This window comes from Centropristis striata, chromosome 21 (genome assembly GCF_030273125.1).
Source record: "Centropristis striata isolate RG_2023a ecotype Rhode Island chromosome 21, C.striata_1.0, whole genome shotgun sequence".
Classification (NCBI taxonomy): Eukaryota; Metazoa; Chordata; class Actinopteri; order Perciformes; family Serranidae; genus Centropristis; species Centropristis striata.
The window spans coordinates 18,241,368-18,259,145 of NC_081537.1; the positions used below are offsets into that span (position 1 = coordinate 18,241,368).

The 17,778-nt window shown below is 39.2% G+C and overlaps 1 protein-coding gene across 5 annotated transcripts in view; it reads right to left on the reverse strand.

Annotated features, from left to right (window-relative positions):
* Positions 1-2,164: 2,164 nt before the first annotated feature.
* The window catches only part of LOC131959163 (C-terminal-binding protein 2), a 115,704-nt gene continuing 100,090 nt past the window's right edge, over positions 2,165-17,778 (reverse strand). For 4 of the 5 annotated variants that reach the window (XM_059324263.1, XM_059324262.1, XM_059324261.1 and 1 more), the window contains 6 exons: positions 17,349-17,555; positions 12,663-12,877; positions 11,210-11,340; positions 7,821-7,948; positions 5,701-5,818; positions 2,165-4,034 (listed from right to left, as the gene is read on the reverse strand). In XM_059324263.1, the coding sequence (XP_059180246.1) occupies positions 3,854-4,034; positions 5,701-5,818; positions 7,821-7,948; positions 11,210-11,340; positions 12,663-12,877; positions 17,349-17,555 (980 nt within the window). In that variant the 3' untranslated portion in view covers positions 2,165-3,853. Of the gene's footprint in view, positions 4,035-5,362; positions 5,429-5,700; positions 5,819-7,820; positions 7,949-11,209; positions 11,341-12,662; positions 12,878-17,348; positions 17,556-17,778 lie in introns of all 5 variants that reach the window. The other variant, XM_059324265.1, reaches the window with a different exon arrangement.

A 17,778-nucleotide genomic window follows, 5' to 3' on the forward strand; every position in this document is an offset into this window, starting at 1 on the left:
GTCCCTTTAGGGGCTCCGTAGCTACCTGCCTCTTCTAACTTATACATGTCAGTTAAGAGTCCTCCTGAAGTAAAGTAAAGGATCTAAATACTTCTTCCACCACTGTCCTTTCATTTTTTTAATACATTTTAAATTAAATTAAATTAAATTAAATTAAATTAAATTAAATTAAATTAAATTAAATTAAATTAAATTAAATTACATTTTTAAATTTCTGCGCTTCTGCGCACGCGCGAGTTTTTTCCGTTTCTGCGCATGCGCGGTTTGTTTTGTTTCTGCGCATGCGCGGGATTTTCTGCGCTTCTGCGCATGCGCGAGGGTTATCGTTTCTGCGCACGCGCTGGATTTTGCGCATGCGCAGAAACGGAAAAACTCGCGCATGCGCAGAAACGGAAAAAACCCGCGCATGCGCAGAAACTGAGAAAACCCGCGCATGCGCAGAAACGGAAAAACCCGCGCATGCGCAGAAACGGAAAAAACTCGCAGAAAAAATAATAAAAAAAAATAATAAATAAATAAATAATTTAAATTTTAAAAAAAAAAATAAAAAAAAATGTAAAAAAATAAAAAATAAAGTTTACAAAAAAGCTAAAAAAAAGTTTTAAAATTATTTTTTTTTTAAAGTTTAAAAAAAAGTTTTAAAAAAAAGTTTAAAAAAAAGTAAAGAAGTAAAAAGGACAGTGGTGGAAGAAGTATTCAGATCCTTTACTTCAGTAAAAGTACTAATACCACACTGTGAAATAACTCCACTCCGCTCATTTTAACTACCTAATAAACTTTTAAGTGGTTTAATTTATAAAAAAGGGTAATCATTTTAAATGTATCATGTTTTTAATTTTTTAAATCTTGACCTGAAAAGTAACTAAAGCTGTCAGCTAAATGTAGAGGAGTAAAAAGTACAATATTTGCCTCAAAATGTAGTGGAGTAGAAGTATAAAGTTACATAAAATGTACATAAAAGTACCTCAAAATTGTACTTTAAGTCCAGTACTTGAGTAAATGTACATAGTTACTTTCCACCATTGCTACCTGCCTCTTCTAACTTCTACATATCAGTTAAGAGTCCTCCTTCAGACACTGTATGAGGATTAAAGGGATAGTTTGTGCATTATTATACAAAACTTGGTACAATTATTGTCAATGCCCTCCTGAGGATAACCCTTTAAGGTTTTATTGATCGGCCCCTAGGTGGCACTGTGGTGGCAGTCTAATTTCATATTTGGTACCGTGGCCACACTATAACACTTAAGGCAATGAAATTCATAGGGGTGGTATAGACTGGCCCCTGTAACGCACACGCCCCGACGGCAACGTCTCATTGAAAAATAAAAACTCAGTCAACCAAATAGTAAAGTGGTCTAGCAGACTGATTGGTGGGCCACAGCTCAACGTGGAGACCTTGTACACCAGGTTTACAATCCCTAGGTGTAGAACAAAAAGACACAAAAACAGTTTTGTTCCTGCTATGCTTTGCACAGGTGTTTATTTATTGTTGCTTTTATGTATGTATTTACTATTTCTATATATACATTTTAACCTTTATCTACGTTTTTACAGCCTAAACAAGTTTTATTTTATTTTGCTGTTTTATTTTGTTTATTTTTGTCTTCTTTTTTTTTTGCTATTCGTATTTTAGTTCACATCAATATCTAATTATAGTCTGGACCTGTAGGAACTTTAATTAATTTTTTTTACTTTTTATTATTATGTATTTAACTTGCCATTTCTTAACTCCCACTGTCTTAAGTTGAATGATGTGTGATATGTGCCTCTTTTGTGTGTGTGTATGAGGACTCTATACTGCAAACAAAATCTACCTCTGGGTACAAATAAAGTAAATAACATAGATAAAAAGATAAAAAAAAAAAAACATGATAATGATAATGAATTTCATTGCCTTTCATTGCCAACAACTTTGTTGTTGCTAAATGTGGATTATTTTTAAGGGTTATCACTGTCCCATTTCATTTTCCGTTACCAGAACTTGTTTATATGTTGGTGCCCCCCTGTGACAAAGATTCAAACTCGTAGGATCACACACAGACCATGTAAGATAACATCAAAGGAATAATTCACCCCCAAAATGATCAATTGTATATGAATTAGACACAAAAAACATACATACAGGACAAAGTGTTAAAAATCAAGCTGGTACAGACAGCTGGTTCTCAGAATCGTATCTTTTATTTGAACTGCACTGAATGCTAAATGTTCACCTTGTACAAGAAACAAATACAAATACTCACACTAAAAACAAAAACATACTGCTGGCTGCCTCTTCTGCTATTGTTGGGACACTAAGTAGGAGTTTCTGCTATTGCTCTTACAGAGTACAGGATGCCCCAAAGAACCTGGCCTTCAATAGAACAAAGAAAATATAAGAAGGAGAGAAGAAAGAGGGCGGATCACATAGGACTATGGTTATAGGAACATTTAACTAGGCAATACAAATCTAACAGGACTCTTCAAAACTCTTTAACACCAAAAACGTGGGATGCGCCTTGTATATAAAAATACCACAATGGAGAGGATGAGGGAGGAGAGAAAATATCCAGACTAACCAGATTAGTCTTATCTTTTTTTTTTTTTCCTCAAAGACAATTCTGGGAATAAACAATATCTGCAAAAAAGTGTTTTCCTGAGTCATTAAGAAATGAAGTTTGCTTTAACCCTTTCCTGTCTTCAGTGTGAAATGTGCTCAAAGAAAAGAGAGGTTGTCACAATCTGTGTGCTGCTGCTGCCACTAAGTAAGTTCATGCCTGTTGTCTATTGGCTGTCATCAGAAATATCCATTTGTCAACGGAAGAATCAGATGCAGTGATTTTTTTGTATAAAAATGTTTCTTTCTTCACAGCTCACAGTCACAACACCAACTAAAGAGAAGAATTGATACTTAGCTGGCAGCCCCCTCTAAATCCATTTAATCTCAAAATTCAGCTACAATCAGATGTATAAAGTGAATGTTTAGTGTTAACTGTTGACAGCTTAACAAAAAAGTCACAATACATTGGGGCAACTTAAGGTCTTTATGGTCACAGGTGCAAAAGTCCTTCACACTGTGTAGAAGCGCCCTCAAGTGGTGGAATCCAGTAGCTGCAACTGTGACGGCTGTTATGTATTACAGCCAGGAAAGGGTTAAACCCCACTCTAGATTACTATAACTGATGAGCAATCTTTTCCTTTTGTTTGACGAATGATAAATATATATAGTCAATAATCCATTTTTAGTCATTCACACTGACAATTGAAAGAAAAAAATAATAATTCTCTTCTGAGGCATAATGAGGGGCCTAAACAACACACATTAGTTACATAAGGAGGGTGGGAGCTGGGGGGAGGAGAGATGGGGAGGTTCAGGAGGGAGCTGGGAGCAAGGGGGAGAGGAGATAAGGTCCAGTAGCACATGATGCCAAAGTTTTTTCTCTTGCTCGCCCATTGGTGTGTTGAGATGTGGGCCTACATTTCCCATGAGCTCTGAGGTGTAAAGGGGGGCGGGACAGAGTCTCATCGGGTAATCCCGGAGCGCTAAAAACACTGGACTCTGTGTCCACAATCATAGGCATGTCCCGAAGAAAAAACAAAAACAAAAAACCCATCATCATCATCATCATCATCATCATCAAAGAGTAAAGTCGGTTCTGAACCCAAAGAGACAGAGAGTAAAAACTAAAACGTTAAAAGTACAAATTCCCCGGAACACTTCCTTTGTTCCCAGTTGCTGACTGGTTTAACAGGCAGCCGCTTGTGTTGTTTCACTGTCTCTTGGTCCCAGTTGGTCAGTTGCTTTGTGATTGGTTGGTTCTGAGTGTCGACAGGTCGGATGAGATGTTGCCATTTTGTATCCCTTCTGCTGCTATTGCTCGGTGAGGTGCTCTCTGGTCTCGCCGTGTTTAGAGGGCTGGTTGGGCGACGGGGCCTGGGAGGGGTGTGTACCAGAGGGCAGGGTGTGGGCGATGGGCACCCCACCTGGCACCATGCCCTCTAACGCCCCCGGGATGCCGCCCGGTGCCACTCCAACTACGCCTGGCGGGTATCTGGAAAAGGGAAACGGGAGAGGTTAGCGACGGCAGAGAGCAAAGAATGACTTTAAGGATTCCTTGTTTTAGTTCTTTAAACTATTTGGTGGAAAAGAGACATATACAGGTGCATCTCAATACATAAGGATTTGATAGAAAAGTTTATTTAGTTTATTTAATTTTTAATTTAGTTTATTTAATATTTAATTTAGTTTGTTTAAAGTTTATGTTTGTAATTCAATTCAAAAAGTGGAAAAACACATTATATAGATCCATTACACAAATAATGAAACATTTCATGTCTTAATTTATTTAATTTCTTCTAATTATAATGATTATGGCTTACATTTAATGAAGACCTCAAATTCAGTGTCCCAAAAAATTTAATATTACAAAAAAAAATATTTTAAAAAGTATGTTTAATATGGAAATGTTGGCCTCTGAAATGTATGTCCATCTACCTGACTCAATACTTGGTTGGGGCTATTTGAATTCAACTACTGGAAATGGGCTTTTCCATCATATTCTAATTGATTGAGATGCACCTGTATATAACAATCTGGCATAAAAATAGGAGTGAAATTACAATATTATGGAGCCCTTGAAGGGTCATGGTGGGATTTTTTCCCCCTCAAAGACAATTCTGGGACTACACAATATCTGTCATTTAGAAGTTAAGTTTGCTTTAACCCAGAGAACAAAGAATGACTAACGATTCCTGTTTTAGTACCTTAAACTATATGGTGGAAAAACGCCATTATATTACATAACAATCTGGCATAAAAATGAGAGTGAAATTACAATATTATGGAGCCCTTGAATGGTCATGGTGGGATTTTTTTCACCTGAATACTTGTGTTTTACCTCAAGATTAACTGACAGTGTTAAAGTAATAGAGTGAACACAATACCTATTCCTAAAGATCAGAGAGAATATATTACTAATATATTAATATGTCATATTACCGTGAGGGAATGCAAAAGTAGTTCAGAAAAAGAAATCCCATCTTGACTCCTCAGGTGCTCTGTACAATAACACCATTCAACCAAAGAGGGGAGGAAAGGGATAATACAGTTCAGAGCTGTTAAATTCAACAGAGGTTGCCCAAAAGAGCCATAAGAAGGAAACCACGAAGCATGACACCATCCATAAAACTGCATCTGAATGGCTGTATGTCATGCTTACTGGGACACATTCACTGCCATCCATCTCTACTGTGTGTGCAGTCAGACAGGTGAGTACTGGGGAGATTAAAGAGGGGACACACATCAGGTGAGCTCAGGTGAGAGGGGTTCTTATCCGGGACCTCCAGACAAGAGACTGTTGGCCCGGATGGTCGTATTTACCTGCTCCTGATCTAGGCATTAATTTTGTCTTGGGGGAGAACGGCTGGAAGAGTTTGGTTCACTTGGCTGTGTGAAAGAAGCACATGGAGGCGGACATGCTGAGATCAAAAAGAGCCCACAGGTGGGCAAAGAATGCCTTTCTACTACTACAGAGGACAGTTAGTATGGGGACAGGCCACTGTGATCTATAGCAGAGGAGTGAGTTCATTGATTCATTTAGACAAAAGTAAAATAACATTACGTAATAGGGAATAAAAATGGCATTTTTTAGGATTATGTGGCTGTTTTCTGAATTAGGAGGTGGATGTTTGCTATCCATCTACATATTTAGTTTCTACCTGTAGGCTGCGCCGTTGAGCTCAGGGTGAACACCTGGTTGATCCATAACTGCCCATGGTGCCGTGGTGACAAAAAACTCCTTGTTGACGCAGTTTCTTAGGCTGTCAGGGATGCGGCCTATATGAGCAAAACACACACACAGTTAGAAGAAGTGAAGCGTAAATCAAACACACACAAACAGCCCATAACTTCTCATAGGACCTGAGTGACCAGGGGGCAGTAAAAGTGTTCATGACAAACATATCAGGCTTGGACACAGATGCAAATGAAGATCATTGAACAATCTGGATGTTTTTTGGAAGGCCAGCCCCTGAAGTCTGCTCTGTTCTGTGTCACAGAGCTAATGATGACATCTATGAAGAGGTCCAGATTTAATAAAGGCTGCCCAGGGCCTATTGAAGTGGAAATGTGACATCTGGCAAAGAAAAACGTGCAACTGGTAACATCGTGTGTGTGTGTGTGTGTGTGTGTGTGTGTGTGTGTGTGTGTGTGTGTGTGTGTGTGTGTGAGATATTTTAAATGTTTCTTGTCATACTATACTATGATATTTTTCAGATCTTTTTATGGCGTTCTATGACATATTTTATGACTTATTTTTCAGCATTCTATATCGACTTTTTTTAAATCATACTATACTGACATTTTTTATTCCCATTTTTCATCATACTATATACTATGAGGTTTTTTATGACTTTTGTTGTCATTGACTATTTTTGTCATACTAAACTGACATTTTTTATGATTTTTAAAAAATCATAATATACTGCCTTTTAATGACGTTTTTTCGTCATACTATACTATGAAATTAAAAAAAAAACCTTTTCCTGTCATCCTACACTATGACAATTTTTTATGCTTTATTTGGCATACTATACTATGACATTTTTCAGAAATTTTAATGCTGTACTATTCAATGACATTTTTTCTCACTTTGTATTGGTCACACTAAACGAAGACCTTTTTTATGAAATTTTTTCATCATACTACACCATGACATTTTTTACATAATACTATACTTATAGTACATATATAGTTATAGTACATTTTCAGATATTTTTATAGTATACTATGATTTTTTTATGTCATGCTGCACATACTACAAAATTATTTAACTTTTTTTTCATGTTCCCACTGTTTCTAGGTGAATTATGTTGTACTGATGCAGTGGTCAAATGAGTTATCACAAATTAAGACTGTTTGTTGTATCATCTTACAATCAATGTATGGTAAATGTAAGATAAAATGTGTCACTGTACATTGTCACCTGACTAGATCTTTGCATGAATTGTATGAACTCTCAAATGTAGGTCGCTTTAGATCATGGGTCTCAAACTCGTGGCCCGCAGGCCAATTGCGGCCCTCGTGACGATATTTTGTGGCCCTCACCTTGATATGAAAGTTTAATGTGAATTTTATATGAATGGCACTTTACCGTTTTGTGTGTGGAAGGTCCCTTTATTGCGCAAGCTGGAGCTTTGTTTCACTTGTTTCTATGACGACATTAACAAAAAGAAAGGCAGCTGCTACCGGACCGTTTATTATCTGCCGTGTTGTTGTTACTGGAAGAAGTAGAAATGTTATGTAATGTAATTTTGTGTCTTTTTTTGGTAATTTTGTGTCTTTTTTTTAATAATTTTGTGTCTTTTTCTAATAATTTTATGTCTTTTTTTAATCATTTTGTGTCTTTTTTAGTAATTTTGTGTATTTTTTGGGTAATTTTGTGTCTTTTTTTGGTCATTTTGTGTCTTTTTTAAGTAATTTAGTGTTTTTTCAGTCATTTCGTATCTTTTTTTTGGTCATTTTGTGTCTTTTTTTTAGTAATCTTGTGTCTTTTTTGGTCATTTTGTTTCTTTTCTAAGTAATTTAGTATTTTTCTTAGTAATTTTGTGTCTTTTTTGGTCATTTTGATACTGCCTCCAGCAGCCCCCAGTAATTTGAGTTTGAGACCCCTGCTTTAGATAAAAGCGCCTAAAAATGTCACAATGTTACAATTCAATTTAATGCTGAAGTAACTGTTCTTAAAATGTATTTAATTTAACTTCAGGATTCTAGCATATACGCTGTGTTAGAATGATCTTTAAGAGGGACAGATTTTCGATGTGTTTATGTGACCGCGTACCGGTGATGGCTCTTCGGATCTCAGTGGCTGCTGCCTCCCTCATCTCCAGAGAGGCCTGTTCACTGTACCAGGCTGTGTGAGGTGTGCAGATCAGGTTGGGAGCATCTTTCAGTGGCCCCTGAGCAAAACTACAAAAAAAGGAGAAAAAAAGGCACATGATTAAAACAGTATTTACTGAAGAAAACTGGAGCAAAGGTAGCCAAAGCAGTGTTGTTTTTCTTCTCTGTGGATTATAATGAATAACACAAATGCACATTTTCTCAAGTGATCACAAAAAGTCGTCCTCCATTAAAGATGTTTTGCTTATTATTCACTTCATTTGGATGTTTGACCTTCACTGTGCAGAATGAAGAACGATGATGGCACTCAAGTTATTTTCACATTCATCTGTTGAAGAAAGAAAGTTTTTCTGTGCCTCAACTTGAACCCTCAAGCACACTAAGAGGAGACTTCACAGCAAAGAGAGAAACAACTTTTCTCCAGGCAATTAAATTAATCAAATTAGCACATACTTGCTGCTTTTTCCTTTTTTTTTTAAAGGTTGTGTTTTAAGATTTTTTTAACCAGAATATGGAAGCTTTACAGAAGAAAAACACATGGTTTATCATATTTTTAAATGTCTTACAACATCTGGAGAGGAATTTGTTAATGCTCATGTGATGGCACAGTTGTCATAAAAACATTGTGAGGAATGGCAAGTGGTAAAGAGAGTGCTTTTGTCAAATAAATTACAGTGGTTTAGCATGGACATGCCATCACACCTACATTTTTTTGCATGGCCAATCAAAGTTGGTGGATAAAAATATTGCCTTTGGCATTTCTTTGTTTTTATCATTGTGTGAGAGAATCAAATACGGCAGAAGATATTCATTATTTGTGCAATCAGAAGACCCATTCATGTGCATCAGCTCTTTTCATATTGTAACTAATTCCCATTCAGATTTTCTTCAAAAAATGTTTGTGCCCAATTTGTCTGGAAATATGGCCAACGGGAGAAAATGTCAGATCCTGTTATTCACACACGCCACAATCTTTTCCAAAACTTCCTCTTTCCTCTCATGTGGCACTGAAAAACAGATCAGCTCCAACTCCCTCTCCTCCTCTTCCTCTATCCTTGTAACACCTCGCCTGGTTGTGTGTGTGTGTAACGCCTCAGCGGCGCCCTGAATCAGTGTCATGTCGCGTGGGATGGAGAGCCAAAGTTATGAAACACTCCCCTGTTGACATATTGGGTCAGCGGAGCATGAGTTCCAGCTTCATCGAGCTGAGTTTCAGTCTTCTCGAGCAGCCAGTCAGCTGAGCAGCCGGCCAGAAACAAGCAGCCTCCAAACTCCCTAACTGCCCCTGATGCGTGAACAACACATCAACACCAGCCACCCCCTGAGATGGGGAACATGGTTCTTAGAAAGGTGGAAAACTGGGAGGTGTGTCAAGCCGTTTGCCCTCTGGTGAGAGCAGGAGTGGAAATGGAAATGGAGACTGTAACTCAAATGTGCAATACAGTGATGGGATGGCAGGATAAAAGGAGAAAAAGGGATGTTTTTGGTGGAAAAGGGAAGTTTAAGGTCAAGTGTATGATTCTTCTCAGTTAAGCTCTAATTTCAGAGAAAGTTCAATCCCATAACGGTGCTACAGTGGCCCCCGGCAAACATACTGTCTGTCAGAGGCTGTAGCAGGTTCAGTTTAAAGCTAGAGTGAAGATACTGGTATTATATAAAACTAGACAACCTAATGAATCCATTGGTACCATGTCATGCTAACATTTTGGAAAGCAGGGTAAATAACACTCCAAAGTTATGCTTCCTTGATCTCTCATTTCAAGATAACTGAATGAAATTGGGTCAGTGGGTACCCATGAGTCTCTCCTTCACAGACACGCCCACTCTATGCTAATCCCACTCAGTTTGGTGCAAAACTATGCAGTCTTTCGCATGCAGTAAAAATTATTTTTGCTTATTGTGCTTGGATAAGTCTGCATACCCTAAACAGTCATGGAATTGCATAAATTGGGTATGATTGGAAAGCTGAGATTCATGTGGATTCAATGAGCTTAATTTTATTTATGTGTCAATCGACATAAATAGCAAATCTTGCAGAAATCTTCAAAATATCAAACATTTTAGACACCAAATCACAGTAAAGATTATAAGAGATATATTCTCTTGGAAGTTATTGTTTGTATGAAAAGCTACTTGTTATTCTTCAAATGTATTTTGTTAATTTGGTCTGTTTCAATCTGAACAGTCAGCTTTTTCTAAACCAACATGGCTCAGTTAAAAATCTTGTTTCAAAACAAAACTTCTCATCTCTTCCCTGGTTTTCCTCAAGGTGTTGTTGTCAAATGAAGCATCTTAGAGGGATTTCTGACAATTTTAAACAATTCTTAAATGGTCAAATTTTTTATAAAACCTGTGTAACAAATTGCAATTGTGCATTGGAATGGCACGTACAGTCATCAAAAAAAATATTAGACCACCCTTATTTTCTCCTTGCTTTCTTGTTAATTTAATGCCTGGTACAACTAAAGGTACATTTGTTTGGACAAATATAATGATAGCAAAAATAGCCCATAAGAGTTTAATTTAAGAGCCAACCATCCAACCATTTTCCATGATTTTCTTAAAATGATGTTGGTTATTATCAAGGAAACCATGGAAAATGGCTAGATATCAGCTCTTAAAGTAAACTCTTATGAGCTACTTTTGTTGTTATTGTTATATTTGTCCAAAGAAATGTATCTTTAGTGGTACCAGGCATTAAAATGATGAAGAAATTCAAGAAAACACCGGTTTAATAATTTTTTCCATGACTGTATCATTAATTTCTATCATAAAGCTCTGAGCCCTTTGACATTTTCACAATTCATTTTAAATAATCCACTTTTTCATTCATAACAAGAAGAGATAAAGTACTGTGAACCATGTAGGGCTGATTTTTAACTAAATCAAAACATAATTTTTATCGAACAGCATTTTCTTATTTAGAAAACTGTCCTCATAAAGGCGACTCATTGGGCTTGGCTGCCTAAAAACAGAGAAGAAACACTCTTTGTTGTGCCTCTCCACACTCCACCTGCACCCTTAGCTGCATTTAGTTTCCTCTGTCGGGAATAAAAGGAGCACTCCGTCTCCTGAATCCATTACCTTCAGAGCCTTGAAGGATCCTTTTAGAAGGGTGTGAGGTGTCTTTAACTCATCATATGTCTGCCATTGTTTCAGCCTGCCTGTCTTTTTCTTCAGCTGTTTAAAGTTCTCCGTCTCTTTGACTGTGTGTAATTTGTTGCTTTCTTTCCCTGCCTGCACACCCATCTATTTCCCTGTCTGTTTCTGTCTCTCTAAGTGAAGCATTCATCTGTCTGGCTTTTCAAGGGATTTTGTGTGTGCACTTACGTGAAGGGCTCCGTCTCGTGAACGTCCAAGGCGGCTCCACGTATCCTGCCCTCCTTCAACGCTTGGGCCAGGGCCTTCTCATCCACCAGGCCTCCCCGTGCAGTGTTGACCAGGAATGCACCCTGACGCATCTGCGTTGCACAAGACACACAAATCCAAACAAATCAACAGAGATACAAGCAGTTATTTGCAGACAAATGTGGGTGTTTTTATGTGTCTGTCAGCCTGGCGGTCTAGTTAATCTGTTTTATCTAACGCGAAACATCAATCTGGATTGGATGTCTGCATTTGAGGGTCTTAAAACATATTACACAAGACAGAAATTGAGAAGAAGGAGCAAAAAAATCGGTGACACCTTTGTTGTGCCTGACACCTGAAAGATCTAGGAGACAGACAGCACCTGGGAAAATACTGTCAGATGTGGGATAGAGAAGAGTCTTTATCCAAAACCAAGAGATGAAATGAAGGATGAGGGTTGAGCTGAAAGATGAGGCAGCGCCACCACCCCTTGTGGGTTAAAAAAAAAAAAGGCACAACAAAAAGTGTAAGAGGGAGGAAGAAAAAAAAATCAAATGAATATGCTCAGAAGAAAGTAATCCCTTAATCTTGACAAAAGCTGAAATCCAGGGGCATGAAAAGCCTTAACGCTGGCAGGCAGTCTTTTATTAGGCCTTGGTGGTTTTGACACACACAGAAACACACAAACACACACACGTTTCCACTTTAGAAGCTGAGAACGACTGCCAAAATTTTGGTGAGGAAAGAGAGGAAAGTGTTCTTTCATTGCAGCACTTAAGAGGCAGCTGAGAATCTTAAGCTTCGGAAAAGACACATAGTTAACTAGGTTAGGCTATTACCCTACACCCACTTGTGCTTGTCTCCTCACATACTGTAAAACACAAATCGCAGATAGAAGGGCACGCAAGACAAAGAGAAAACAGTGAGTGGCAACATGGGGAGAAATCGACAGAAGGGAGATGCTTCTTCAGCCTGTGTAGCTCCCCGCTCTCCCTGCAGGTGTCACCCCAGGCAGTGCCTCGGAGTGCAGTTATTGACTCAGAGAACAGCACTTTCCCCTCGCAGTGCTCTCGGCCCCCTGTTGCGCAGCCTAGTCGATATATTTGCTGTAGCCGTGGGCTGGCGCTAATTGCATTTGACAGAGCAAAGGAATGAATTTGTGTCCAGCTTTGGTGGAGCTTAAGATAAAGAGCAGGGAATGTGCAGGCAGAAGGCTGCTGCCGGTTCCTCTCCTTTTTTCTCTCCACTCTCTCTTTCTACCGACTATAATGCTCTTTAGGACAGCCTCCAGGCTGACAGAGTAATAAAACACCAGCAGCTCTGCTTGTCTACCTGCTAGATAGCGCTGCATTAAGCCCAGGTCAGGTCACAGCTGTTCAGCGGGATGTACGGCTCCGTCTGCATGATGTGCCTGCACATGTTTTTGCTCATTTACCTGTTTGATGGTGAAGTCGTTGATGAGGTGGTGGTTGTGTTCGTTCAGGTTGCAGTGCAGGGACACGCAGTCGCTCTGGTAGAGCAGGTCCTGCAGGGTGTAGACACGCTGGACACCCAGCGAGCGCTCCAGGCCATCCTGCAGGTAGGGGTCGTAGAAGATTACGTTGAAGCCGAAAACTTTGGCTCGCACCGCCACTGCCTGGCCCGAACGACCTGAGGACACAGAGAGGAGCTTCAGTTTAGTCATGTGAAGTCAAACACAGGAGCGGAGAGGCATTTATAGTACATTCAGGCATTTGGTTGATGCTGTTCTCTGAAGTAGGGATTCAACCTTTTGGGCCAGCAACTAGCTTCACAACGGTTATAGCTCCACATCTACTTTTTCATGGTTAATAGTCATTAAAGGAAGGGCTGTCAACACATCATACGAGTAATATTAAATGCACTAAACATCATTCCTGTTTACACAATGACCACAGAAAAGGAAAATGTAAAAAACAGAATTACTGCCTGGTGGTTATTTGCCTCCACCAACCAGTCAACTGGCATTTCACATCCAGTCTGTTGAGACTCATATGTAACCATGACAGTATACAATGCTTCAGATTTGCATGATGCTGCAAAGAAACTACAAGTTCTAAAATGTGTCACACACATCTTCACCCCAGAAGCACAGAAGATCTATCTGACTGCAAGTTTAACCTTCTGTCCTGAGTTATGGTGTTAAATAAAGGTTCTTTTTCCTTGTTCTAACCTGTTCCTAATGGACATTAGACTTGGGTAAAATTTTGGCATTATTAAATTCCAAGTGGACATTTGTACCAAATCTGATGAATTTCTATACAGGCGTTGCTGAGATATTGCATGCAGGAGAATAGGAGGGGTGATGGATGGACGGAGGGATAACCCGGAAACATAATAATTCTGGCCTTAACTCTTAAATGGTGACCTCATCTAGGGGGCGTGAAGATTAAATCTAAGTTAAAAAAGTGTAAAAAGCTTAAATAATTTCTGTCCTTTTTCTCTGATATTCCACTGGTTTACACATGAAAGGTTGCTCTGTTTTAACCTAAATTACATCCAGGAAGTAAAGAGAGATGTCTTTGAGAAATAAGACATAATAATAAGCGATGAGTGGTGGAGTAATGATGGAGAGATCATTTTGCAGTAAGAGGACAATGGTTTCTAGTGGAGGCTGTGAGACAGTGAATCAGAAACAGAATCTGTAGCCTCTTCCTCTGTCTCTCAGCCATGAGTTGTGTAGGCTGCTGCGAGTCTCCGCTCTGCTGCTGGAGAAGCCTGCTCCTGTTCTGTAAGAGGGTGATGGAGAGCTGGATGTTGCTGCTTGTGAAAACGATCGATGAGGTCCTTTACACTCTCCAAGTCCTCTATTTGCAATGGAGCAGTATGTCCTGCTCTTATGCTCCAAAGTCGAGAAGAATCAGCCCTATTTTTTCTATTCCAATCTCAGCCAATAACAGACAGCGGGAAGAAGACTCGTGACAATACTTAAGTAATCACTTAAACCATTCTCTTCCTTTATGATGACGGATTACAATCAACTTTGATTATTGTAATAGCCAACATTTCCCAGAAGTGCTAAATCTTTCTTGGTTTATCCACTTTTCCTCAACCAGCCCTGTGTGCTTCTGCTGCAGTTATTTTATTTTATTCCCTCTATATTTCCCAGAATATCTCATGAAAACACACAGAGCACAAGCATGAACTTGTTGCATTCAGCTGCTGGTTATAAGTGCAGATTGAAAGAGCGATAGAGACAGCAGCAGCAGCATGGGAATGAGTTTTTCAGTGGGTTTGAAACAAACCAGGTCGGCCTGTGGCTGCAGTAAAAATCTGATTTACTGACACCGCTGGGGGGATGTCGGAATTGGCATCTTTGCTTCTTCTACAACGATTTTCTGCCTGTGTGATTGTTGGAAAATTGGTGCAAAGTGGTGAATTGTAGAGGGGACTCGGCATCCCTTTGATTTCGAAGGATCTACAATAAAGTTTAGTGTTTACAGTTTCTGTATCCGCAAATATCTTTAATGACGAATTCTGGTGGCATGACTTGAATCTATTGGAAAACTATGACTGTTTTTGTGTGGATTTTTCCTTTCATGTCTCAAAAACACTGTCTCCTTTATCTCTATTTAAGCATCTCTTTCCCATTTTTTCCCACACCAATAAATACTACAAAAAGAGAGAATATACTGTAACCAGAAGGTCCGCCACAGAACTGTCAGCAGTAGACTTTTGCTTTGTGTTGCTCATTTATCCACAGTGAAAGGACGAGGACGACACTCTGCCACAACACAAAGATTTCTGAGATCAACTCTGTCCCAGCTGCTGGTGTGCGGCACATTTTTTTGGTCAAGGCCAACATGGAAGAAAGTGTTGCTTTTGTAAAAAAAATCCCATTCAGTGTAATGCAGCTTGCAGCTAAAGAATGGTTAGCTGGGGTCTATCTTTTAAAACTGATGTTGATTTTGTAACATTTTATTGTTTTATTGTTGTAATTTTTTGTCTTGCAAAATGTATTTATTCTTATTTATTCATGTTTAAAGTTTATCTGTGTTTTTATATTTTTTATTATCTGCAAAGCATTTTTCGCTACATGATTGTATGAAAGGTGTTAAGAGGTTAAGTTCTTACTAGACACATAATATATACATATACATTACATTCATCAAGATATTTTGCATTATCAATATATGTCATGATATGACATTTATATCATATCCTATCATTAAACTGATGCTTAAAGCAATGTGTGACACTTATAGCCATTATATAATGTACACCCAAACCTTTACTAAATAACAACTGAAACTTTCTCCACTGAAGAAGAAAACGAGTTGCAGTTGGAAGCGCCAGGAAAAAAGCTAGTTGTTAGAGCTGGAATAAAGATTTTTTTTTTTTTTTTTACATGCAAAGACATTGCTTTTTCATGCACTGGTCAATTCTGAGGGCTATATTTCTCCCACAATGTGTCTTCTTTCAGAAAAACATTCAAAACAAACATTTAGGTGTATATTTGACTACATTTGCGCCTGCAAATTTCTACTAAATTCACTAAAAGTTAGCATTCTATAGCAGCATATATTACTGCAAATTCTGCGCTTTCTACCCTGTAAGTGTAGCTGAAGTTGAGATTTATGGCTCAGACACCAAACTTACCAGTTTTATCCCTAACTATATTCTTAATGTTTTTATAGAAGGGTTTGTAGTTTGGAGCTGGACGTTGTGGCTGGGGAGAGGGACGTCTGGAATGCCCTGCTTAGCCTGCAGCCCCCTGCGACCCGGCCCCAGATAAGCGGAGGAAAATGGATGGATGGTTTGTCTATATATCATTCATACCCTGATTTACAGAACATTTTGTTCCCTAAAAACATGATGACATTTTTTTTATGACTTTTGACAGTATTTTCAGATTTATGAAATGATAATAAGAGATATCCCAATTTCCCTCTGAGGAACTTTGGATCTAATATATTAACAAAATAAAATAATAACTTTCAAATTTGCTCCATCCAATGTTCAGATTTATGTCCTAGAAATATATGCAGCTCATATTTCATGATTTCATGCCTAATTTGCATATCTAGACAAAAATCTGGAAAATTTGTAATGCAAAAACATATTATCTTAAATAACAAATTGGGGGAATTTCATGGCAATATCTATAAATTAAAAAAAATAACCTATTCACCTGTAGTGTCTCCCCTTAAAGGCCTAAAAAGGTTGGCGGCACTAGTACTTCAAGTACTCCAAAGTCTATTGTCGCACCAGAGCCAGAGGTTTTTGTTTTCATTTGGTGTGTTTGCAGCCTGCAGAGTTGTGCAGCTGGCTGTATGTGCAGAGTCCTACAAACAAACACCAGGAGGCCTTCGCTGTCCCCAACCTCCCGCTGACAATGGACATTGTTTTGGAGACGGCTTGAGCCAGAAAGACCGGGAGAGGAGGCTGGAGGTGGGAGGATTGGGTGTGAGAGAGAGAGAGAGAGAGAGAGAGAGAGAGAGAGAAAGAGAGAGAGATTGGGGAGGAGGACACTCTCCCTGCCAGGACCTGCTGCTGTTTGGGCACAGTAAGTCTAGGAGGCTGTCTGGGACCTGTACGGGGGGAGGAGGTTGTGTGTTTGTGTGAGTGGGGAGTGTATGTGGACACAGAGATAAGGTGGCACTCTGGAAAGGCTTTTGAGAAGACAAAGCATCTGTCAGCCCACTAATGTTGAGACAGGGTGGAATGATGCAAACACACACAATCAGCATTAAAACAGGTGCAGAGAGGGAAAACACACTGTAAACACACACAGGCAGAATCCGGGCTACCATGAGGGGCCCGATTATGGCAGGGCAAGGTGTCGAGGGAGCGCAGTGACAGAGAAGAAGAGTGGGAAACAGAAGAAGAGAGAATAATGGAGATATAATGGCGAGCATTAGAGCGGTGGGATGAGAGAACTGTGTGGCAGAGAAAAGGAAGCCAGCCCAGAGGGAGGCGAAACAGACAACCTTGAGATAATCTGTGGGACGGGCAGAGGGAGAAAAATAACCTTATCAGGGCAGGAAAACAGACGGCACACTGAGCAGCGAGAGGATATGAAAACATAGAATGGAGGGCAAGGAAAGGGAGAAAAAAAACAAGAGGAAAGGTAGAAAGTAACAGCAGATTATATTCTACTAACCGAAGCCGATCAGGCCGAGGGTTTCACCGCGGATACGGGCGGCGCCGGACGCCACCTCGCGGATCTGCTCCACGCTCTGGACCCGCGTGCCCTCCCGGAGAGCCTGGTAGAGCCAGGTGTTCCGCCGGTAAAGGTTAAGGATGTGGCACAGGGTGGAGTCTGCCGTCTCCTCCACAGCTGCCGAGGGAATGTTACACACAGCAATACCTGAAGAAAGAACAAACACACACACAAGACAGAACAGATGAAAATATATCTAACTCTGTACTAAAATAAACATGCATTACAGTATCTTTAATTACAAGTTGCTCTGTTTTGTCCTGTTTAATGATAGTAAGATGAGTTAAAGACACTGGGCTGTTGGCTGATAGATTAGTTGAACTTCTGGTGACTTAACTGAATATATATTGTCATTAGAATTGAGATATGA